At 41.9% G+C, this 25,993-nt stretch overlaps 3 protein-coding genes across 5 annotated transcripts in view; 2 read left to right on the forward strand and 1 right to left on the reverse strand.

Annotated features, from left to right (window-relative positions):
* The first annotated feature begins 2,602 nt into the window (after window positions 1-2,602).
* Window positions 2,603-4,411, forward strand: LOC123874012. The gene is made up of 2 exons (XM_045919155.1): window positions 2,603-3,331; window positions 4,349-4,411. Exons 1-2 carry the CDS (start codon window positions 2,603-2,605, stop codon window positions 4,409-4,411), a joined length of 792 nt encoding a protein of 263 aa, XP_045775111.1.
* Window positions 4,412-4,974: 563 nt separating this feature from the next.
* LOC123873907 overlaps window positions 4,975-25,993 on the forward strand; it is a 161,458-nt gene continuing 140,439 nt past the window's right edge. For all 3 annotated transcript variants that reach the window (XR_006797796.1, XR_006797797.1, XM_045919003.1), the window contains exon 1: window positions 4,975-5,221. The gene's annotated coding sequence lies outside the window, so the exon portion shown is untranslated. The remainder of the gene's footprint in view (window positions 5,222-25,993) is intronic.
* On the reverse strand, window positions 10,607-12,499 carry LOC123874013. Its single transcript, XM_045919156.1, has one exon. The coding sequence runs from the start codon at window positions 12,497-12,499 to the stop codon at window positions 10,607-10,609; it is 1,893 nt and encodes a 630-aa protein (XP_045775112.1).

Below are 25,993 nucleotides of genomic sequence, written 5' to 3' on the forward strand. Positions count from 1 at the left end.
CGCTAAATCGCTTGGTGACGCGGCTTTGCCGGTAGGTTGGTAACTAGCCACGGCCGAAGCCTCCCACCAGACCAGACCAGAAATTTATAAATTATAAAATTCCGAATCCCTGTCGGGAATCGAACCCGGGACCTCCCACTGCGCCAGGGAAGTACTCAGAGCGTTTGGTTTTAGAAAGCCATATTAATGAGCTTTAAATTACAAAAGCCTTTACAAAATCCAATGCAACTTTCGCCGTACAATATAGTGCAGCGTGATTTAGACGCGCTTTCTAGATTACGATGAAATATATGCTCATTGTGCTCACTTTGAGATAATAAACATTTTGTTAAGTGTATATCTAGTATTTGTATATCTGTACATTCTCCAAACATTGATAGGAGGTATATTAGATCAAAGATACGCAATAAAAGAAACAACAAGTGTAAATTAAAAAATCACACCCCCGACAAGTGAAGGTTACAGTAACTAGAAAAGAGCTGATAACTTTCAAACGCCTGAACCGCTTTTCTTGGATTATAGCTAAGAACACTCTCGATTGAGCCACCTTTCAAACAAAATAAACTAAATTAAAATCGATTCATTAGTTTAGGAGCTACGATGCCACAGACAGATACACAGATACACACGTCAAACTTATAACACCCCTCTTTTTGGGTCGGGGGTAGTAGTGGACGACTATCGGTTGATAATGATGATGATGATGACGCAGATAAAATCCTCAAAAAATACTAACAAATCAAATTATTCTCAAAGTTATTCTCAAAATTATTATTATCAAAGTTTTTGGAATTCAACATTTTGTAAATCCAAAATTCAACATTTTAGGACTAAAAATTTGGCAAATTCAACATTAAAAGTATTCAACATTTTAGGAATTCAACATTTTGGGCCTGAAGGCACTTTTACACTTAAGTTTCTATACTTTTTAGTACATTAAAAAAGCTTTTACTTCAAAATAGCATTTTTACTTTTAACTTAGTTCTTTATTTATTTCTCTTTGAAGGCGGAGAGTAAAAGAAAATATGAAAAGCAACATCTCCAAAGGAATCCAAAGAATAAAAACTGACATTAAACTTTTTCCGAGTTTGCGGAACGACCTCTCGCATAATATCCTGAGTTTTTGTACTGGAACCTTAATTGTAGGGTCACCATCATTTTCGCTATTCAAACCAGGACACATTTGGCACTACGTCAAAATTTAAAACATAAGTGTTAAGAGGTGTACTTCAAATAAATATAACCATTTATCTGACAGTCATAAATACATAGAAAAACTCCTATGACATTCCAATTTTAAATGAAAATTTGGTAGGTAGGTTTTTAAAATCCCTTGATAAAAGATAACAGCCTGAAAACAACTATTTTGTTTGGCAGTTATTTAGAAGTTACCAACTACAAAGTTGCACCTAATAAAGAAGTTTTACTTCAATATTTTATATTGACTGTAGTTTTTTTTATTTCTTTTGACATGCAGCGTAACTACCTACTGAGTTAACTGTTAGAACTGTATTGAATGGAATGACACCCGGCCTTATAAATTTAGTCCGAACTGTTTCACGTATTCCAAAAGCCATGGTCAGAGGATTGTGACGCTGTAAAGTATACGAATTGCCTACTTCTCGATTTTTCCGCGGTTAACTTAGCTACTTATTCGTGTAGATTTGCTACCTTGGAGAAATATGCAAAACGAGGCAAGCAATTGACGGCCATTTTGAATTGGCCACCTACTGTTCGTTTCACGTAAATCGAACGCTGACCTTATACCTGCGCAGTAGGCGATGTATCAATTCATTTGTGGATAGATGATGCCCGTGACTTTGTCCGCGTGGATTTAGGTCTTTAAAATTCCGTGAGAACTCTTTGGTTTTCGGGTAGAAATGGCCTATATCCACCCCTGGGACAGAAGCTATCCCTGTGAGGGGTGTTACATTTTTCCTCCTCTCAATACCATCAATATTTCCTCGATACAGGATCGCGTGATAATATTGAAAGTGAAACAGACCTCTGTATCTATTTGGTACGTTTGTGACGTCAACGGTGTAGATATATGTATTTTAAAAATCCCGTGGGAACTCTTTGATTTTCCGGTATAAAAATAGCCTTTATCTTCTTTCGGATATGCAAGCTATCTCTGTACTAAATCTAATACAATCAAAAATAAGATCTAAATAATCTCTGATAAACTCTTTACTCTGTGAAAATTTCAACTGTCTAGCACCTACACCTTACGGTTCATGAGATGCAGCCCGCTGAAAAACAGACGGACAGACACCGGAGGCTTAGTTTGCTAGATGCACAGCTAAGTAAATCAATTAAAATACACGATGCTCAGTTCGGCTTTCAGCCTGAACTCTCTACGGAAAGCGCGATCCTGTGCCTCAAGCAAACTGTGCGGTACTATACCGACAGGAAAACTCCTGTTTATGCCTGTTTTTTGGATCTATCCAAAGCATTTGACCTAGTAGCTTACGATGTTTTGTGGCATAAGCTCGAAAAGGAAGCAGCTTTGAGACCTGAACTGATTTCATTGTTTAAATACTGGTATGGTAACCAAACTAATGTGGTTAGGTGGGGTAATGAACTTAGTGACCCATATAAAATGGAGTGTGGAGTGAGACAGGGAGGGCTGACGTCCCCTAGGCTGTTTAATTTGTATGTGAACCAGCTGATTGAGAGGCTCAGTGGAGCTGGTGTCGGGTGTTCAATAGATGGCATACGCATGAATAACCTTAGCTACGCCGACGACATGGTTCTACTGAGCCCCTCAGTTGGGGGTCTGAAAAGGTTGCTGCAACTCTGTGAGGAGTATGCAGAGATGAATGGACTCAGTTACAACGCCAAAAAAAGCGAGTTCCTTGTTTTCAGGGGAAAGAACAAACTATCCAGCTTTAAACCAAAGATACAACTATGTGGTAATCCCCTGAAGCAAGTAACTGAGTTCAAGTATCTCGGTCATGTAGTAACCGACAGCCTGAGGGATGATAGTGACATGGAACGAGAGCGCCGGGCTCTGTCGGTCCGAGGCAATATGTTAGCCCGCAGATTTGCGCGCTGTACTGGGCAAGTAAAGTTGACCTTATTCAGGGCTTACTGCCAGTCATTCTACACGTGCAGTCTGTGGACGGACTACAGGCAGCGGACCTACAGTGCCTTGCGTGTTCAATATAACAATGTGCTGAGAGCGGTGTTGAGGAAGCCTCGACACTGCAGTGCGTCGGCAATGTTTGCGGATGCTCGCGTGGATGATTTCTACGCGATCATGCGCAAGCGTGCCGCGTCCATGATGCGCAGGCTAATGAGTAGTACCAACACTCTTCTCAGCGCATTGGCCAGGAAACTAGATAGTCCTCTCTGGAGGTGCTGGGGGGGTGCGCACATAGGCGCCAAGAGGCTCCCTCGGGCTTTTTAGTTATAGTTTTAGTTATAGAATTAGTTGTTAAGCTAGAAATAAGTACCTACTAACATAGTTTAAGTTATTTGTCATACTAACACAATTATGGGTCTAATAGCCTGAAATAAAAGTTAATTTATTTATTTATTTAAAAGGGTCCCATTGGCATCTTCTGAGTACGGAACCCCAAAAATTGTTATCCCTTCAGCATAATTGGCGAAACAATTGCCAATTTAGCCGAGCGTATCGCGAGGTTTTAGTGAAAAGGGAACCGGCTCAGGCGTTGATTACAAAAAACCGGGTCAAAGCGATAACAAGGCTCTGCATAAATTTTCTATATCTTAAATTGTTACTTTGCGCGACAATTTTTTTTTTCTTTTTAACCGACTTCCAAAAAGAGGAGGGTATAAGTTCAGTTTTAGGGTACCCTACCTCAAAAAGAAAAAAGGAACCCTTCCTTATAGGATAACTTCGTTTTCTGTCTATCAATTCGGGGGACTCAAAATCTATAGGGTATTTACCGTTGAACTATATAATGGTGAAATTAGGCTGGTAGTTTTATTGAACTCCAAGTCCCAATTTTTCAACACTGATGATGCAGGGTACTGCACTCTTAAGCCGTGGGGATTCAAGAACTTTTGATCGTGAATTGATATTGTAGATACCTGGTAGATGCCAAGTGAAGTCAGTGCTTCATGACTGAACTCCAAGTCCCAACTCTTCAATCCTGATACTCAGGGACCGATCTTGAATTTGTTGGGCCCTGGGCTAATACTGCTTAGGGGCCCTACCAAATTACTCAACTAATTGCATACTAATTGCCATTTTGACAAGAAACTGTTTTCCGTTTGAAACACGGGTTGATTGATCGTAGTGTTGGCAACCTTACGATCGGATTTTTTTTTTAAATTCTAGATAATTTTTATTATTGACAATATCGTCTATTGGTTTCAGTTCGGTTGGGGGCCCTCTGTATTCGCGGGGCCCTGGGCTGCAGCCCAAAAAGCCTTTAAGTAGATCCGCCCCTGCTGATACTGCACCCTGTGTACATAGGGTACACAGAGTACAGGGTAGGAAATGATGATGGTGAATTGTTAGTGTGGTTAAGTATCAGGTATTGATGTCATCATTGAACTTGGGGTCCTAACTCCTCAATCCAGAATTCCAAATGCTGCACAATGTAACCTATGTAAATAATAATGTAACGTTGCTTTTAAAACAAAAAATGAAGCACCCATTATCCAAAAAAGTTCTGCATGTTTCATTCAAAGCAGTCCTTCAAATCATTAAATAGCAAAAGGTGCTTCTAAAATCAAAGAAAAAACCACTCGAACAAAGTCGTTCTGTAGTACTGTAGCTATTTAAAAACATTTCAAACACGTGGCTCTTAATAAAACCGCGCCAACTATTTTGTGCAATCATTGCATGCATTGGTACAAAACAAAATGCGTGCCATGTGGTCAATTCTCGGTACGCTACTTCACTAACTTCATACCTATCTGCATCTCTTTCACACATATAACTTATTTCTTTCATTAAATGGAGTTTGACCTTTCTCTTTCCCGCGCGCGTCAGTTCACGAGAGACCATCGTGTGTGGTGGTTGTATCGTGTCACTCCTCGAATTTCGCGTGATAACTTTCGTGAAAAAAACATTTTTGAAAGATTTTTCGTGAAACTAATTTTAAACGGATGAGTGTGTCTGTGTTGTGTGCAAGTAATTTATTAAAACAGTTTTAAAGTGTGATAATATTAATATTAAAGCACTAGTGCGTTATTGGAATTTTGCAAAGTGAAAAAAGGCAGCGATTTGGTGGGATTTTTCACGGTAGGTGGTTTTGTTATCGCTTGCATTGTTAGCTAGTGTGGTTGATTAGGCTTTGATAAGGATAATTTTGTATGATTAGCGTTAAACCATAATGACAAAGTGTTCATTTGTAAACAGTTTATATACGTACTAGGAACCTACATCAAGGAAATTAATCAACGTTTAGACAAAACACCCGCATCTTTTGTAAATTGTATCTAGGCAGGTACCAGGTACTTTTCCAAGGTTGTTGACTGAAATTAAATCACCTGTATAAACGACTAAGCGACGAACGTTATCTTTTTAACGTTTTATTTTATTACTTTTCCGATAGTGTAGTGTTTCAGGCTTGAGAATTGTTTTACTGCTCTAGTGAAATAATGAAAGTTCTAATATTTTAGTGCTGTAATGTAGTTTTAAGATTAATAATATAAGATGATCATTAATTAAGTTGATAATTATTAACGATTTAGTAAAATACTTAATGAACTATTTAAAACAAATACATAGAAGAAAGCGGACGGTACCTATACTAATATTATAAATGCGAAAATGTGTTTGTGTGTTTGTCCTTCCTTCACACCCTAATTACTAAGCAACCAATCGACTTGATTTTTGGCATAGAGATGGTAAAAAGACTCAATCAATCAAAGAAATCAATAAGTTCCCGCGGGATTTTTAAACACCTAAATCCACACAAAAGAAGTCGCGGGCATCAGCTAGTCGACTATTAAAGAGAATCGGCCAAGTGTGAGTCGGACTTGCACACGAAGGGTTCCGTGCCATCGTACAAGAAATAACTACTTCACACTTTTTACTTAAGGGGCTAGAGACGGGTCGGCCCCCGAAATTCAAATTTAATTTGGTTTTTCGCAATTTGTAACCTAATACGACAACGTAGGCTTATGGTATTTTAATTGCGCCAATGGCAGTATCATCCTCACAGGTTTGATATAATCCTGTGAAGATGATACTGCCAATGTCGGAATTAAAATGCTATAAGCCTACGTATTAGTTTATAAATTGCAAAAAACCAAATTAATTTTGAATTTCGCGGGCAGACCCGTCTCATGCACCTTAATAATATATTTTTGTGAGCTTGTAGTTTAGTTTGAAGATTAATTAGGTACCTACCTACGTATGATGATTATTGAAAGTAACCTTAGATTTGAATCAATGACAAATCAATGATGAGGTCTAAGTTGGAGAGATATTATACCTACCTACCTATTATTATGGTAAGTTTGTGGACTCCTTTACTACAGACCTTAGTATGTCCAGCGGTGGACGTCTACCGCTTTATAATGATGATGATGATGATGATATGAACTAGGCGCATACTTACCTACCTACCTTTTTTATACTACAGAAATACTAAAAAATAAAAAATCTAGGACAAAAATACGTCTTTAGAGCAGTGGGCCAAGTTTACGTCCGTTTTACGTTTTTACGGTTTCTCATGTGACAAATGTTTTGATATTTTCGCATCGGAGACGTAAAAAAAACTTAAGGCTTGATCACACAGGACGCGCGACGTTATTCTTTTCTAACTGGTACGTTTTATTTCATGTTAAACATTACTTTAAGACTTAAGTGGAAGATATATGTATTCAAGTCAACCGCGTTACTTGAGTAATTAATCATAGCCTACACCTTTTTCGAAACTCCGGAGTTAAAACACTGACTGTTAAGCACTGAAATCCAACTCTTGAGCTGAAAAATAAGTCGAATTTCAAGCCCTAACCATAACTTCAACGTGTAGTAAAGTCCGTGCAAAACAAATATGTATATGTTACAGTCATAGTGATTAAATAGCTATTATACATAATGACTGGTCATTATGTATAATATCAAAATTGACTAGACAATGTAATAAATTAATCACTTTATCCGGATATTATTCATAATAGCGGTTCAAAGTTAGCCAAAGTAATAAATACGGTCTAACTTTGAACCTAACCTAACCTAACCTAACCTAACCTAACTTTTTTTTTTTTTTTTTTTTTTTATCGCTGGGAAATGCTTTTACGCATCCCTCCCGGAAGCAGAGCTGATCACGCTGCTTCCGGGGGGGTATGTGGGACTCGCTGGCAGAACCAGAATACCCACTAAAACCCAGCGGGGCCGTCTGCGTCATGACGAGACGACACAGGAACGCAGTTTGCATACCACTGTGCCGTCTCAACGATACCGCCACATTACTGGACATCCCTATGGGATGCCGACGCCTTGTGTGTGTTTATGTCCTCATTTAGGGCACGAGGTAGCGCGCATATTGGCGCCTCCTTTGCCCCTGGCGTTTACGGCGTATGGGATGAGCGTTGGGATCCAGCTCTCTTTCCCTTTCAGCCGCCTCCTTCAATGCCATCACCTCCTCACAGAAGGACACCATTGCCGTCCAACAAGTCTCATTGGCGATCATCGCGTTTATCACGCTTGGGAGCGATAGATCGCTGCCCAAGATGAACGACAATGGATGCCTCTGCGGCGCCCAGGCTGTGCATTCCGCCAGTGTGTGCTGTGCCGTATCGGAGGGTGCACCGCATTCGTGGCAGGCCGGGGTCACTTCCCGCCTTGCAATCTGGTGCAGGTACTTACCGAAACACCCATGTCCTGTAAGCACCTGCACCAACCGATAGGTTAAGGTCCCGTGACGTCTTTTCAGCCAGTGCTCCAGGTGGGGCTGTATTGCCACGACAGTCAGGGTGCCCGCAATAGGGTTTTGCAAATCTTCCTTCCATCTGCTGATCAGGGCCGTTTGTGCAATGGCTCTGATCCTTTGAACTTCGTCCGGACTTGGCCTCTCACCCTGAGCCCTCAGATCCGCTCGGTACCGGTACACCTCCGCATGCACCTCGGCCTGGAGTTCCCACGGTGGGTCACCCGAAAGCAGCGTAGCAGCGGTCCATGACACTGTGCGGTACCCCCGGATATTTCGCACAGCTATTATTCTTTGCGGTCTCCGCAAAAGCATTTTGTTTTGCGGAGACAGAGCTTGCACCCACACAGGTGCCCCGTACAGTGCCATACTCCTCACAATTCCCGCGTACAGCCGTCTGCAAGTCGACTCAGGCCCTCCAATATTTGGCAGCAGTCTGCCGAGAGCTGCGGCGGCGTTGACAAGCCTGGGACCTAGCTGCTTAAAATGCGCTCCAAAACCCCATCGTCCGTCCAAGGTTAGGCCCAGGTATTTCATAGAGGCTTTGACCTTCACGACTGTGCCCTGGACGTTGATTTGCGCGTCCCGGGGTGGACCTCTGCGTGAACCATGGAATAGGAGGGCCTCAGTTTTGGAAATTGAGACCTTCAGGCCCAGCATCCGTATCCTGTCCACCACCATGGACGTACCGACTTCTGCAAGGCGAGCCGCTGCGTCATAATTCTCCCCACGAGCAGTGACTAGGGTGTCATCAGCGTAGCACAATACCCTCATCCCCGGAAGCAGTGGACCCCGCAGGAGCCAATCGAAACCAACGTTCCAAAGGGTTGGCCCTAGTACTGAGCCCTGCGGGACTCCACTACCTACGCGGTGCCGGTACAATCGTCCATCGCTACCTTCCCAGATGACATCTCTCTCTTGAAGGTATGCCTCCAACAATCTCCTGAGATAGGGTGGCACTTCATGGTACCGAAGTGCCTCCCGTAACGTCTCAAAAGGAAGACTATTGAAAGCGTTTGCGACGTCGAGAGAGACCGCAAGGACCACGTCCCCTCTCTCTACCGCCTCCGTGGATAAGCTCTTCAGGGCATCTAGGGCATCTAACGTCGAGCGGCCCGCCCTGAAACCAAACTGCACCTCGGACAAACCCGGTCCCACCGTCTCAAGATGCGAATTGAGACGTGCGGCAAGAATCCTCTCGAAAAACTTGCCCGTCTCACTAAGCAACACAATCGGTCTATATGCCGCAGGGGAATCTAGCGGGCGGCCCTCCTTCCGCAGCAGGCACAACTTTCCATCCTTCCAAGACTTCGGGAACTGTCCAGAGCGCAAGCACTTGTCAAACAGCTCTCGAAGCCGCTCCGCCAGGTATTCCAATGCTATGTGAACCACCTTACCCGGGACACCATCAGGCCCCGGTGCCGTCTTTTTGGTCCGTAAAGGCTCGCGGGCAAGGTCCATCTCCTCCTCCGTGATAAGAGGGACATCCAGAACTCTCGATTCACTCCTAGAAGGAGGGGCCATCACCGGAGGGACGTGACCCAGGGAGCTTGGAAACAACTCATCCACCAGCTGCACTAGAAGGTTCGGCTGCAGGGTTTCAGTGATCGGTGCACATTGGGCGCGAAGTTTGTTGCGCGCCATACGATAAGGGCGCCCCCACGGATCCCTGTCCAGCGTCCTCAACAGTTCATCGCGGGCCAGCTCCTTAGCCTGTTTTATGGCCAGTTGCAGCGCTTTTTTTGCTTGGCGATAGGCATCCTGAAGTCGGTTCTCTAAGTCCGGGTCTGGCCTGTTCCGCCTGCGGCTTCGGGTATACTCCCTACGGGCCCTAATGCAGGCCGTGCGAAGGTCTGCAATTTCCGCCGACCACCAGTACACGCAGCGGCGGCGAGGCCGTCGCCGGGCTCTCGGCATAGCTGCGTCGCAGACATTCACAAGAGCATTGCGTACTAATCTCGCGAGTTCCTCTACACCAGTATCAGTATTATTGCCGGAAGTGGACCACCGCTGGACAATAGCCGCTTCTTTAGCCAACTCTCGGTCCAATTGGCTAAGGCACCACCGTGGGAAGTGACTTGGACTCCTGGGAATCCTTACCGATACAGATGTGTTGGAAATCCCAAAGCGGATATATCGATGGTCTGAGAGAGTCTCCACATTTTCCTCCACTTTCCAGTCGGTGACTCTTCCAGCAACTGCGGGCATAGCGAACGAGAGATCGACTATAGATCCACCCTGCTGCCGCACACATGTATTCACCGCTCCTCTATTGAGTAGAGATAGGCCTGAAAGGAGAGCCCAGACCTGCACAGCCCGTCCTCTTTCGTCGGTGGAGGGACTCCCCCACGCCCGAGACTTGGCGTTAAGGTCACCGAGGACGATGACGCGCCCACCCGTTTGTCTGAGGACAGCTGCTCTGACTGAGTCAAGGTAGGCCTCAAACTCAGCCAGGCTACGATTGGGCGAGAAATACGTCCCTATAATGACGAATTCCCCCCATTTTGCCACCGCATAACCCGGGCCACTTTCTATCGCAGAGAGTGGGGTACTGGTATTGTTCCCGGTCACAACCACCACCGAGCCGTCTAAATCTCCCACCCAATGAGATTGGTTAGGGACGTAGTAGGGCTCGCATGCCACCGCCACATCTATTTGCCACTCTGCTATGGACTGCAGCAGAAGGTCCTGAGCCGCTGCACAGTGGTTCAGATTCGACTGGAGGAAGCTGATATGGGACAACTGGTTCATGATATCATATCAGATCCCTCCTGTGTTTGGTCACGTCCAGCGTTAACAGTGGTCTGATTTCCTGGAACTGGCCCACCCTTTGTGTGGGGAGGACTACAGTTCTTTCCTCCCATTATGTGGTTTGCAGGCAGCCCTGCATCCGCGCACACCGCACAACGTATCTCGCTCGAGCAAGCCAGAGATTTGTGGCCGTCACATCCGCACCGGAAGCATAGATTCCCCCGGTCCACCGTGGAAGGGCAGACCGGCCTTGTATGCCCAATACCAAGACATTTGTAGCAGCGCAGGGGGCGTCGCTCGAGCACGCGAACCTCAGCGGAGCTCCAGCCAACACGGAGTTTGCCGGCATCGGACAACACTTTGGCCGCCTCAACGGGACAATGCACGGTTACCCATCCCATCCCCCTGGGACCAGTCTGTACTTCCCCGACTCTTATTGATTGAGCAGCGCAATTCCCCACTCGCGCCACAGCGGAGGCCACCTTTTCCTTCGTGACTGAATCGTCGAGTCCGGTAACCCTAAGGGTCGCGGATTGGGAAGGACGGACGACGCTTGCAATACCGTCCAGAGCCGTCCGAAGTCTACTTGCCAACAATTCGGCCTGCTCTTGTGTCTGGTTCCTGGGAAGTTCCAGCAACCTGGCGCCAGTTGCAGCTCGGCTTATCCTCATGCCCTCAGCAATGCCAAACTCCTGCAGATCAACACTCTGCTCGGCCCGCTCCAAGACTTGGGAATAGGTAACACCCCTCTCCGCTGCCTCCGGCTGCAAGGTAATAACAACCGCAGCGGTCTTTGGGGAGGCCAGCCTTGGCTTAGCAGGCTTGGCAGAATTAGCCGCGGGAGTGGCTGTCGAGGCTACGGGGGCAGGGACTTTCTTTCTCTTCCCCCTTCTCTTTACAACTGTAGCCCAGTCATTGGCAGTCGGCTGAGAGTGGCTCGGACCCGCAGCAGACTCCGTGGTTCCAGCAGGAGATGGGTCAGTCATGGTGTCCCGGGTTTCCGGTTCATTCGGGGCTGCCACAGAGGAAGCGGCCGGCTGAGATGCCGACACCCTTGATCGTTTCCGGTCCGATGACAACGGCGGGCGATGCACCCTTTCGGGCAGAAGTCGCTCCTCAATTCCCGCAAACCGAGCGTCTAAAATGAGGCCCACCGAGGAAACAATGGAGGCCTTCAATTCCTCGATAAGGTCACCGCTTAGACTGGGCGCGGGAGTGCCCTTTGCAGCGGCAGCCATAGAGGCCCTCATGTCACTGAATTCCCGCCGATGAGCCTTCAGCTCGTTTTTGAGAGTCTCAACCTCACTACGTAAGCGATCGTTATCGGTTCTCAGCCGGCGGGTCTCCTCCGCAACGGTTCTGGCGGCCAGGGTGTCCACAACCTCTTGAAGCTTGTTGGCCGCGTCTTTCAGGCGCTTCACCCAGGTTCCTTTAAGGTTCCCCGACTTGGTAGCGACCTGGATTATATTCGCCACATTGTGGTCGCCAAGGGCCCGCAACTCGTCAGCACTGAGTTTGCTTGGGTCGTCTACATGGACCTGAGGTACCTCTTCGGGATCCGATACTACCGCAGGCGTCTCCTTGCGGTACACGCGATCCCTCAGATATTGGTTGAATTGTACCTCTCGCGCTTCCTCTTTGGCCTCTCTCAATTCGGCTCTGGCTTTAGCAATGCCAGTGCTACGACCTCTGGCTGACGATCTACCGCGACTTGCAGCACCAGTCCTGGATGATGTCCTGGAGCCTTCTGAATCCGACTCTGATGCCAAGCCACTCGGGGCTCGAAAAAGCGGGCTCCGAGTCCGCGAGCCATCCCTCCTATCCTCCTCTCTACCTCTCTCACTTTTCTCTTCCTCCGACGTAAGTTTTGTTTTTGTTTTATTAGTCATATTTGTTCCCACGAGTACAGGGGAAATACGTGGTCCTTCCCTGGTGGTCCCCCTCCACCCGAGCAAGCCTTAGCGTAACTCGTCACGGGGGTCGGCCGGTACCCTGACGAGGTACGCACTAGCGACTGAACAACCCATCAGCCATGCATCCCCTCACGGTGCGCCGCCGCTTGGGATTCGGGGTGATTTTTTATAGAGGTTTTCTTCCTCGTGGTCCGGGCGACCAAGCCAAGACCCTCGGTCCCATTGTGAGGTCGTGAGACATGACCATGACCACTCCAATGGGATTACGATACGTGGCGAGGGCCGCGCAGGACTGGTACCCACACAGCCTTTTCAGAGGCAGGGTAAGTGCACACTGAGCTCGCCTTTCCCTCCGAGGGATTATCTCCCTCCACCCTCGCGTCTCATCCAATGTGCCCTCTGCTAGTCAGAGGGACACGTGGAGAAACCTCCCCCCCCTGCCAGGTCATTAGCCACAACTAACAATATCCCCGTGGAGAAATTGTTAACCATGTTACCGGGGCGCACCGGCCCGAATACTGCTCTTCCCCCCGGACGACTCCAAAAGGGACCAGCAGCACCCAGGCACACTGGGAGGTTACCTGGCTGGCGCCCCAACCTAACCTAACCTAACCTAACCTAACCTAACCTAACCTAACCTAACCTAACCTAACCTAACCTAACCTAACCTAACCTAACCTAACCTAACCTAACCTATGTACCCGTTATAATACATAATTATGTCATTAAACCACGAAATAAGTCTCAAAACAGTATAATATTGCTACACATATAGTTAGGTATGCATAAGGCAAATTGAAATATAATTTTATAATATTTACCTGTAAGTACCTACTTGTTTTATTACATCATCCAAGTCTTCGAAGAAATTATATAAAATTGCTAGTTAATGTGATTAATTCTGTGTCAATTATCAGTTTATCTAAATTGGGTAGACATTATAAATAATGACTAGATAATATATATAATATCAGGATTTATTACTTTGGCTGTGACATATATACTTATAGCCCTTATACAAGATCCTTATACACTAAAAGGATCTTGTATAAAGGCTTTCGATAACTGCCTTTTACTTGAAGCATCTGTTTACATTTTGTAAGCAGGTAGATACTAGGCACCTAGTCTAGGTAAGCGTGCGTTTGAAGAACTCCTGTCATACAGAGAGTTGCACATCGCTGTCGCATCGCTTTTTGTGTGTCGAAGCTTTAACATAGTGCTATTATTGCAAGCCGCTCGAGTCTAGACGCTTGATTTATTCTACGTCCGAGGAATTCAATGTCGGCGGTCGCTTTAAACATCTTCTATCGAACAATATTGTACCATACTACTATAACTGTGCCTATATATGTAGCTACTGAACTAGTTAATGTCCGCGACTTCGTACGCGTGGATATAGATTTTTACAAATCCGTTGGGAACTCTTTGACTTTCCGGGATGAAAGTAGCCCACACACACACACACACACACACACACACACACACACAAACACACTCACACACACAAAAACTTTCGCCTTACGCCCTGACTCCTTACTCATAAAAAATCGCAAAAACAAAAGAATCATATAAATAGTACCTAGCTACTTAAGTATTATAAGGTAGGTAATTTTATTGTCAAGTACTTATTATAGGTAGGTAATTAAGTAATTGACAGTCTCTCAATAATCACAGTGAATAAGAAGACCTAACTAACCTACACCTAGCTATAATACACCACTCGGCGATCAAAGTCCTTCTGGCATCAGATTAAACTAGAAGCTTTGCTCTTTTATTTAATTCCCACTTCAGTGGCTTCCACACCTGGTCTGTGATGCTTTTGATCTTTTATTTTTCATCCACAGTTCTTCTACTTGGAGGTATTTACGACTTTTATGGTTTTCTTTGCCGTACTTAACTCAAATTAATTAAGGGTTCGTTGCGTTATTAAGAAATCAGTAAACTTTGTTACATTAGGATTATACCGTAAAGCGTAAACCACTGTTACCCATACGTTTTTCTAACGATGATCTACTACCAAAGTTATATGACTCTGAGACCGTCACTTCATGAAAAAGTTTCGAAGCGGGCCTATTTTTAACCCCCGACCCAAAAAGAGGGGTGTTATAAGTTTGACGTGTGTATCCGTGTATCTGTCAGTGGCATCGTAGCTCCTAAACTAATGAACCGATTTTAATTTAGTTTTTTTTTGTTTAAAAGGTGGTTTGATCGAGAGTGTTCTTAGCTATAATCCAAGAAAATCGGTTCAGCCGTTTGAAAGTTCAGCTCTTTTCTAGTTACCGTAACCTTCACTTGTCGGGGGTGTCATAAATTTTTAATTTACACTTGTTATATGTATGCCTACATAAGTTTTGTAGATCAAGTCAGTATAGGGTACCTATTAGGTAGTAACTAACATACCTATCTCTAGAGTCTAGATCTTGCCTTATAAGGTTGTTGTTAAGACCTAGGTACCTATTATCTATTAATGAATAGGTTACAAGTGATAATAACATACCTACGTAATAATATACCTAGCTACTTGTTATACGCTTCTTGTTATTGTTATAGCGTCAATGAATGTCATGGCGGTAGAATAAACGCAACATGATACAATAATCTTTATTTATCTTGAACAGGTATACGCTTCATTACAGTTTCCCTAGCGCGTTACCTACCGCTCTTCATACAAACGTATTTTTTTTCTCGTTCGAATTTAAGCTTCGGTTGTGATTTAAGGGGCATGAGACGTGTCTGCCCGTGAAATTGAAATTTAATTTGGTTTTTCGCAATTTGTAAACTAATACGACAACGTAGGCTTATGACATTTTAATTGCGCCAATGGCAGTATCAGAAATTAGCTATAGTATCGACTAATTTGTGAGTAACTCATGTCAAACTCATTATTTTGACTAATTTCTTAAACTACATACTTTCAAGTAAAGATTTAACTTGAACTAAATTTGAATTTCGCGGGCAGACACGTCTCATGCCTCTTAAGCTTCGGTTGTAATTTAAGGTTCGGCAGGTTCGGTTTTTAGCGATGAAGGAAAACATCGCGAGGAAACCTACATGCCTAAGAGACTCCATAATGTTCTCAAATATGTTGAAGGTTGAAGTGTACCAATCTGTACTTAGCCAGCGTGGTGGACTGTGGCCTTAATCCTTGTCATTCTGGGAAGAGATTCGCACTCAGTAGTGAGTCTGCGATAAGGTGGGAACAAAAATAACGACTAGTAGTAGTTATATTGCGCGACAGATTGAGATGGCAACCGGGATGGGGACGTCCCGCACACCCATAAAGCCCCCGCGCTAACTCACTGCGGGTGACGTGCGGGTGTGCGGGACGTCCCCCCGCCTCATACCCCGATTGCCATCTCAAACTGTCGCGTAGGTACCTACTATAGTTACTTCTGAGTTCATAGACTAAAGTTTGTACCTAGGTAGGATGTCTAACCTAGGCATGAACTGAGTTTAGCATTCAATGCATTTGAAAACCAAATTGCTTAATTCGGCATTTCAAAACAGGTTTCCGGCAAGGTATCCACAATCGCAGACGGTGTAAAGGCCAAAGTGCTAGTTCGATAGAAAATAGGCATTTAATTGACATTGAAACTGCAACCTTGCTCGCACCTGTATGTAAATGGTGGTTTACTTTCATTAGCATAGAGCGGGTGCCTGGTCTATGCCAAAGATAAAAACTCCTGATAAGCTAGGTACGCTAAGACATTCGAAATTCAATTTTTAGGGTTCCGTGCCTCAAAAGAAAAAACGAAACTTTTATAGGATCACTTTGTTGTCTGTCTGTCTGTCCGTCGTGACTCGTGTCTGTCAAGAAAACCTATAGGGTACTTCCTGTTGACCTAGAACCATGAAAGGCAGGTAGGTAGGTAGGTCAACGGGAAGTATCCTATAGGATTTCTTGAGAGACGACGGACGGACGGACATACAGACAGACAGACAGAAGGACAACAAAGTCATCTTATAAGGGTTCCCTTTTTCCTTTTGAGCTACGGAACCCTAAAAATAGTATAGATTATGAGTAGGTACGTATGAATCTATATTGTAAGTTGTAACTAATCGGCGCAGTATCGGTTTCTCAGCCGCAAAGGATCTGCGGTCGAGTGCCAAGTCTACGGTATTAATTAACTTTTGTTGCACATAGTACCTCTACCTACCTACCGCCTTTCCGCGAACTAGCGTACCTAGAAATAGGTACCCACTAAATTAGGGTTGACAGAAATCTGTGCCGTAGATATAAAATTTAAATATTAATGTTGTTTTTAATAATTACTAGCTGACGCTCACGACTTCGTCCGCGTGGATTTAGGTTTTTCGAAATCCCGGGAGAACTCTTTGGTTTTCCGGGATAAAAAGTAGCCTATGTGCTAATCCAAGATATTATCTATCTCCATTCCGAATTTCAGCCAAATCCGTCCAGTGGTTTTTGCGTGAAGGAGTAACAAATATACACACACACACATACAAACTTTCGCCTTTATAATATTAGTGTGAAGTGTGATTAGTGTGATTTTATTTGATATAACAGCCTTCAAATAAAATAATTACAAATACGTGCCCTTAAATATAATTAGTTTACGGCAATTTTACTTAGTAATAATCTAAACAAAACGCAAGCGCCGTCAGAGTTTGGATTGGCTAATGAACTCAATTATAGAGCCTCAATAGCTCAATCGGTACAGGAGTGGACTGAAAACCGAAAGGTCGACGGTTCTAACCCCGCCCGTTGCACTATTGTCGTACCTACTCCTAGCACAAGCCTGACGCTTAGTTGGAGAGGAAAGGGGAATATTAGTCATTTAACATGGCTAATATTCTTTTAAAAAAAAAAAATGAACTATCAAAGACACCAACTCTTAATCTTTTCAGAATTCAAATGTAATTAATATTTAGACTTTAGAATGATGCAGTTTTTTCATAATCCTTTGATTGAGGCGTTTTTAATATCAGCATAATCGCAATCCAATGCCAGCCTACTATTGAACTTTCTCAGAATTAGGACGGTTTAGTTAAGCCATAATTCATCTCGCGCTGGCCAATGGCTGATTGGAAGATTTGTCCCACACTTTTCAGAACATTGCATTGGTCTCCACCTCTCAAGCATGCAGGTTTCCTCACGGTGTTTCCCTTCACCGTTAAAGCAGTGATATTTAATTGTTTAAAACGCACATTTATTGTAAGAGAGAAAAGAGAGATTATATGGGATCGAACTTCGAATGGGCGTCTTAACACTATGTTACCAGAACTTTTTATTTTAGGTACTTATTCCATAGTGTTAACAAACAACAATAATATTTGAACTGCATTGACAGCCCTATACATTGTAGAAAGTTAAACAAATCTCAATAGCTCTTATTAGCCTGAGAATAAAGATCAATTAAGAACAGATCCGTTACATTGCAACAGTCGCGTTCTAGGAACGCATTCATTCAAAATCGAGTTCCACGTAGGTATCGTTTGTTTTGATTTCTTATTAATATTTGGAGGCTTTATGGCTATACATAATGGATTTTTATTGATTTAACTAGCTGATGCCCGCGACTTCGTCCGCGTGGATTTACGTTTTCAAAAATCCCGTGGGAACTCTTTAATTTTTCGGGATAAAAAGTAGCCTATGTTACTCTCCGTCCTTTCAGATCCTGCCGTAATCAGTAGTGGGCCGACGCAACGATGAGTTGATCGTGATGATGATGATGATGAAAGTTGGGGAACGATAACAAAGTAAAGAATTTTCATAAACCTCTACTAGGTAACTACCTGGTAGGTAGGGGAAATACAATCAGCACAGTTCCAAAGAAAACAATCATGACCTCATAATGCTAAAACCCCTTTTCCTTCCTACCTGATGTTCTTCGAAATCTGTCTTAAGTATGATATAATTATGTACTTACTTAATTATAGTAAGTATATTATATTTAAGTATAGTATAATACTTATACATATTTAAGTTTATCATGTTACGAATATTATAAAGAGGTAAATTTTGTAAGTTTTTTGTGCGATGTAATCTCTGGAACTACTGAACCGATTTTGAAAATTCTTTCACCAGTAGAAAGCTACATTATTCTTGAGTAACATGAACTATATTTTATTTTCAAAAAATTAGAGATCCTTACAAAAATTGTAAAAGCTACCCGTGCGAAGCCGGGACGGGTCGCTAGTTTATTCATATAGGTACTAGATGATGCTCGCGGCTTCGTCTACGTGGAATTTAGTTTTTAAGAATTATTTGATTTTCCGGGACAAAAAGTAAGCTTTTCTGGGATGCAAGCTATTTCTGTAGTCTGTAGTTACCGAAGCAGATACAAGAACAGAGAACACAGATAGACACACTTTCCCATTTATAATAGGCACACTGTAGGTAAGCTAGTAAGAATAGTATGGATATGAATGGACGCTCCAAGATATCTCAATACCTTAAATTTTTAAATAATCACTAACTTAGATCTACTAAAAATACCTATTTTGTCATAATATTTCTTTATCGTGAAGTAGGTATAGCTACATTACATAACAATAATAAATACCTTTTTATCTCACATGAACGTGATTTTTCATTTTTAACCGACTTCCAAAAAAGGAGGAGGTTCTCAATTCGTCGGGATCTTTTTTTTTTTTTTTATTTTTTTTTATATTTTTTATGTATGTTCCCCGATTACTCAAAGACCCCTGGACCGATTTGGAAAATTTTTTTTTTGTTTGAAAGGGTATACTGTGCAGGTGGTCCCATATAAATTTGGTGAAGATCTGATGAATATCTTCGGAGATGGAGAACAGAACTCCTCAATGGATAAGAGCAAATTGCTCGCGATCACTGTAATAGCTTAGTAAACAGTAGGGTTTTAACTGGGCATAGCATACTATAGTACAGTGGGGCCACTAAAAATTGTGAAATAAAAAATTTTCAAAAGAAAAATAAAACCGACTTCAAAAACCAAAAACACTAAAAAGTAGAAAATAATTTTTGTTTAGCTACACATGTAATGTACCTAGGTATGAAGTCGGGCGAGCTTCACTCTTGGATTTCTAATTTTGTTTTAATATGATCGCTCGACTTCATACCTAGGTACATTACATGTGTAGCTAAACAAAAATTATTTTCTACTTTTTAGTGTTTTTGGTTTTTGAAGTCGGTTTTATTTTTCTTTTGAAAATTTTTAGTTGTAAAAGCACGTCTGGGAATCATTTTACTAATTTATTCTGTTGACTCCATTGATGTAGGTGAAATCTACCCCGTATCTCTGTAGATGATTTTTAACCGACTTCCAAAAAAGGAGGAGGTTCTCAATTCGTCGGAATCTTTTTTTTTTTTTTTTATGTATGTTCCCCGATTACTCAAAGACCCCTGGACCGATTTGGAAAAATTTTTTTTGTTTGAAAGGGTATACTGTGCAGGTGGTCCCATATAAATTTGGTGAAGATCTGATGAATATCTTTGGAGATGGAGAACAGAACTCCTCAATGGATAGGAGCAAATTGCTCGCGATCAGTGTAATAGCTTAGTAAACAGTAGGGTTTTAACTGGGCATAGCATATTATAGTACAGTGGGGCCACTAAAAATTGTGAAATAAAAAAAATTCAAAAGAAAAATAAAACCGACTTCAAAACCACAAACACTAAAAAGTAAAAAATTACTTTTGTTTAGCTACACTTGTAATGTGCCTAGGTATGAAGTCGGGCGAGCTTCACTCTTGGATTTCTAATTTTGTTTAAATATGCTCGCTCGACTTCATACCTAGGCACATTACAAGTGTAGCTAAACAAAAGTTATACTAGGTACGAGTGTCTTACAATTCATCGTTAACCTCAATCTTTGTACACGAATGCCCAAAAAAAAATTTTTTTTTTCAAAAAACCGACTTCAATAACCACCACACACTAAAGAGCAAAAAAAAAATTAAATTTATGACCGAATATAGTCGAGGCCCCACTATATTAAAATATGGTATGCCTAGTTAAAAACCTGACTGACTGACTGAATGACTGATCTAGCAAAGCGCAGCTCAAACTACTGGACGGATTGGGCTGAGCATGCAGAAAGCTATTATGATGACGTAGACATCCGCTAAGAAAGATTTTTTGAAAATTCGACCCCTAAAGGGTTAAAATAGCGGTTTGAAATTTCTGTAGTTCACGCGGACAAAGTCGCGAGCATACGCTAGTTTACAATAGTATTAACTATAGAGAGCCTCATTCATGAACACCAAACAGCACGAGGCGATAAAAACGGAGTAGGTACCTAGGTAGCTGTATTCTGTAGAGGCATTAAAAAAACTCATTACCTTACAGGGTTACCAAACGTACTGGAAATATTAACTGTTAGGTATAGCATGCTGTTATTATATAGGCGAAAGTGTGTCTGTCTGTCAATCTGTCTGCTAGCTTTTCTAGGCCCATCCGCTTAAGAGGGCTCTCTCCGTCACTCGTTTCATACAATCGTAGTTCCAATTTCATTTGAATATTAAGCAACCAAAGTCCATGAAATTTTGCAGACATATTCTAGAAACTAATATCTATGTCTGTGGTTTTCCAGATTTCTGTTAAAATATTCGGTTTCAAAGTTACGCGGTCTTAAAAATTTTCGTACAAATCTTTGAGCCCCTGTAATTTTAAAACAAAATATTTTTAGAAAAATCTGAAACACCACAGACACAGATATTAGTTTCTAGAATATGTCTGCAAAATTTCATGGACGTTGGTTGCTTAATATTCAAATGAAATTGGAACTACGATTGTATGAAACGAGTGACGGAGAGAGCCCTGTTAACCGATTTTGACGCACCCCACAACCCGCGATAGGCTACGTGGCTACGTTATATGATATATACCAGAAAATCGAAGAGTTGCTAAAAGATTTAAAAAAGCTAAATACCTACACGCGGACGAAATCGTGGGTTTTTTGTATTACTAGATTGTGCCCGCGACTTCGTTCGCGTGGATTTGGGTTTTTTTAATCCTTTGGGAACTCTTTGATTTTCTGGAGGAAAAGTTACCTAAGTTAATTTCCCGGATGCAAGCTACCTCTGTACCAAATTTCATATAAATCGGTTAAAGGGATGGGTCTTTACTCTTTAAGAATCCCATGGGAACTCATTGATTTTCCTCTCATTTTTTGTATGTAAAGCTTAAAGAAATTTCGTCAAAATCGATTAAACTGTTGGGCCATGAGAAGCTAGCAGACAGACAAACAGACACACTTTCGGATTTATAATATTAGTATGAATCAATGCGAACATCCGTCTCGTCCGTTTAACCGATTTTGACGCTTTCAGAGGTAGCTTCATACTTTTTATCCCAAAAATCAAACAGTTCCGACGGGAATTTTAAAAACCTAAATCCATGCAAAGGATGTCGCAACCAATATGCACCACAAAATGCAAAAATCACAATACATGGATCCTTAATTATTTTTTGCGTTCTGGAATTTTGCAACAAAAAATATGAGCTCAGGTGGTCACCCTATCTCAGAGAGATCGACGCGAAGTCTACAGACCTGCTGTTTTATTACCTAGGACCGGTTTGAGATGCAAAAAACCTAAGGCTCAACGCAGACCGCGCGGGGCGAGTGGTGTTGAAGCGCGGTGAGTATGCCCGGTATGCATCACCGCTCCGGTTTAGCGGACCGATCAGATTACTCCGCATCTTAATAAGATTGGGAAGGCGGTGAGCGCGAAGCTCCACCAGGTGATGAGCTCCAGGACTCGAAGATATAATTAATTGGAGAGATTGGAAGGCAACGTCTTGGCGCCTCCGCGAGGCTGAACCACGACTTGGATGACCTTGGAAGGAGTGGGTTGGTTGGACTTAATTAGTCTGTACGTGTCTGGCGTGAGCTTAGTATCATTGAATTTAACTGTATGCCAAAGTAAATAAGCTGAGTTTAAGTTGATGTAAAATAGAAGTCGCGCCTCACCGCCACTCCACTCTGTCCGTGAGTCTTACGCCTAGGCATATATTATACGTTAGAACAAGTTTCGGTACGGTCATTATTAAAGGTACCTATTCTTACTGGAAGACACGATTCTAGCATAGAATCCTAATTCTAAAATAGTTTTGTCATAATTTTATTTATATTCGGTAAAATATGCAAGGGGGGTAAACGCTAGGTAGGTAACTACCTATTACTACCACTTTGAACTAGAAATAGGTATTAAATACATAGGCTTAAGTAAAGCAGTGTAACTTACATATCTATGGACGTAATATGTCTGAAATAAAAACTAAGTATATGTATTATTATGGACTTCGTCTGTTGTGGCGTTTGCTGGCGCGCGTGTTGCGATTTTTTGGAGTGTTTTTTTGTTAGAAGTGGCCGGTTTTTGTGTTCTGCTGGTGTTTATTGGTGGTGGAACTGACTGGGAAGCGCTCTAAAGGGGCGCCGCGTGTATGTCGGCGGGCGCCGGCACAGACGAATACTTATACATATAGTTTTCCTAACTTGTAAATAACTACAAACTTGACATTGTCTAATCAGTGTAAAGCCAGACGAGAGAAAAACAAAAAAAAAAATGTATTATTATTATTTATTACTATGCTATACCTACCCTACCAACTACAGAAAAATACGCGTGGAATTTAGAATCTCCTCTAATTGGAAGTCTTAATTAACTTAAACACAACATTAAAAACGTTTACACTCAAAACTTTTTAGAGTAGAATAAATAGAATAGAAATATGTATTTTTAGTTCAAATAAATTTTTACAGTAGGTACCTACCTACTTTTGAATCGTCAAATGCATAACTACCACTGGTTTGGAATGCCTTTCCTACCGAGAAGAACCAGCAAGAAGCTTTTAAATACAACGTTCAGAAACTTTCGAATTATTTAAAAAGAAAATAATAAATCAAGTTCGGGAACGCACAAAACTAAAAAGAGAACATCAATTTAACGAACTCACACGCGTCTTGTGTTTCGTGTGTTAAGGCGTTGTGCTTGTTATGTCAGCTTTTCGTTTTATATATTTTAGAGCCTCGATAGCTCAACGGTTAAAGGAGCGGACTGAAATCTGAAAGGTCGGGTTCAAACCCAGCCCGTTGCACTATTGTCGTATCTACTTTACACACAAGCTTTACGCTTAGTCGAAGGGGAAAGGGGAATATTAGTCATAATGATATACTTGCCTGATATTCTTTTTGAAAAAAAGACTAGCTGATGCCCGCACTTCTCCTCGTGGATTTAGGTTTTTTAATAAATAAATCAAGGATTTGATAAAGTCTTCAGCATATCGAATAGCATCGTTATTGAAACAGTTAAACTAAAAGGATAAAGAAAACTATTCATTGCCAAGCAACCTTGGCAAACAACTTAATACCGATAAAAACGTCTATCTGACGTAATTTCTTTCTTCATACATTTTTTATTCGCTAGGCCGACCGCACATTGATTTTATCGCTGATGTGATAATCGCTAGCGCTGTTTAATTAATACTGAAGTATGAAGCCACTAACAGGTTTTCTACAGGATATATTTCAGAGAGTGTGCCCAAGAACTTTTAACCTGGCTTCCTCCAACTCTTCACCTGTAGAGGTATTGTTAATAGAGTTCTAAAGAACTACTGTATACTATATAAGACTGTTCTACTGTTAGTCTACAAGGCATCGCCAAGGTCTGCAACCGTACGTAGTCGAAATTCCACTGAGACGTACGAAGCGATTTGCCTCCTAGTTTCTAATTCGAACCACTAGGATATTATGGAACGCCATATCGGCATCAGTTTTCCCCTCCAATTTTAATATGGGTACCTTCAAGTAGGTATCTTCTAGGCAAGCGCCTAGAATCAATTGCCCATCTTAGGCTGCATTATCAGTTGCCAAAAAATTTGATTGCCGCCAGGTGCGAGTCTATAAATTAAAAAAAACAATAACAGCATCCTCGATTTTTTGTTGCAATTTGCATCTATACTTTAGTTTTCCTTAGTTTGTTTAAATAATAAACAAATCGCAGAAACCATCTTGGAGAAACGCGTAAGTGACGCGATTTGCTGGCGCTTTAGGCGTTCTGGAGTTAGGCTTTCACTCGTATAATGATTTCATTGTCAGTTCATTGTAACAAGGTCGTATGGGCCGCGTATTATGCGCCTCTAATTTACGTGCAAAATCGAGTCAAGCGACAAATAAACTAGTGTGTGCCCAGCCTAACGTCGATTCTTTTCTTGTTGCTTATTACGTGAAGTCCTTGGATTTTATTTATTTTATCTATTTTTATTTGATTACAAAGAAAAAGATTGATTTCTCTTGTACAATGCTAAATATTATAATGGTGTAAATTTTTTAACAGACTCAAAATTAGTAGGTTCTTTATTCCACGCGGTATTTCGCGTCGCGCTTTGGATCCGATCAAATGGAATGAGTTGGTACTGGGATGCTCCGGCTTAAAGGTGTGAGCAGTAGGTACTCCATAATAATAATATGTGGGCTGACTTAAGCTTTACAAGGGTAAATTAAAAATTTATAACACCCCCGACAAGTGAAGGTTACAGTAACTAGAAAAGAGCTGATAACTTTCAAACATCTGAACCGATTTTTCTTGGATTATAGCTAAGAACACTCGCGATCAAGCCACCTTTCAAACAAAAAAAAAAACTAAATTTAAATCGGTTCATTAGTTTAGGAGCTACGATGCCACAGACAGATACACAGATACACACGTCAAACTTATAACACCCCTCTTTTTGGGTCGGGGGTTAATAAGGAAGGAGCCTGCCTCTACTACTGTGTTACTATCTACCTCTTTATGACCTATCTACCTATTTATGGTTCATTAGAAATAGTGCTTTAAATGTAAAAAAAATATATATATTTAACTAATTATTATTAGTTTCTAACATATTGTGGCGTATTTATAGTGTAAATAGAATGATAAAATTGAAGTTGGTGAGTTTGAAAGCGGCGTCTTAGCCTGCCAAACTATGTAATATTTATAGTTTTGTGTTTATCCTATGTTATTAGGACATAAACTATGCATAGGTATATTTTTAATGTTCAATATTAATACATTTTTCAAACAAACTATCTACCTCTACTTATACTGTACTGAGAACTAACTTACAACACCAGTCAATCTTGCGGTTTTGCATACAAAGAAGAAGTATAAATAAAAAAAGGTTTACGCCACCTGAGATTATAGTTAGACTTGCCAATTCAATATAAAATTACTGAAGCCACAAAACCACAATAGTGCAACCGTTGTGTGTTCGTCTGCGATGTTGCTATATTAAAAACCTGGTCAAGTGTAAGACGGACTCGCGCACGAAGGGTCCCGTACCATCATACAAGAAATAACACGTCTTATTAATTTAAGAATACTATATAGGTTTTGATTCTTTTGACGGGTCTTGACCGACACAAAAGACAATGAAGTGTTCCTTATGGGTTCCTTTTGATGTACGAAACTCTAAAACATCTTTACAGGGCTCTCTCCGTCACTTACTCCATACAATCGTAGTTCCAATTTCATTTGAATACTAAG

Source organism: Maniola jurtina, chromosome 17 (assembly GCF_905333055.1).
Source record: "Maniola jurtina chromosome 17, ilManJurt1.1, whole genome shotgun sequence".
Classification (NCBI taxonomy): domain Eukaryota; kingdom Metazoa; phylum Arthropoda; class Insecta; order Lepidoptera; family Nymphalidae; genus Maniola; species Maniola jurtina.

What these genes read in the sequence shown, in the direction of transcription:
- LOC123874013 (XM_045919156.1), bottom strand. Translation starts at nt 12,499, where the DNA reads ATGACTAATAAAACAAAAACAAAACTTACGTCGGAGGAAGAGAAAAGT.
- LOC123874012 (XM_045919155.1), top strand. Translation starts at nt 2,603, where the DNA reads ATGGAGTGTGGAGTGAGACAGGGAGGGCTGACGTCCCCTAGGCTGTTT. An exon ending in ACACTCTTCTCAGCGCATTG is followed by an intron (nt 3,332 to 4,348) that starts GCCAGGAAACTA and finishes TATTGGTTTCAG; the next exon opens with TTCGGTTGGGGGCCCTCTGT.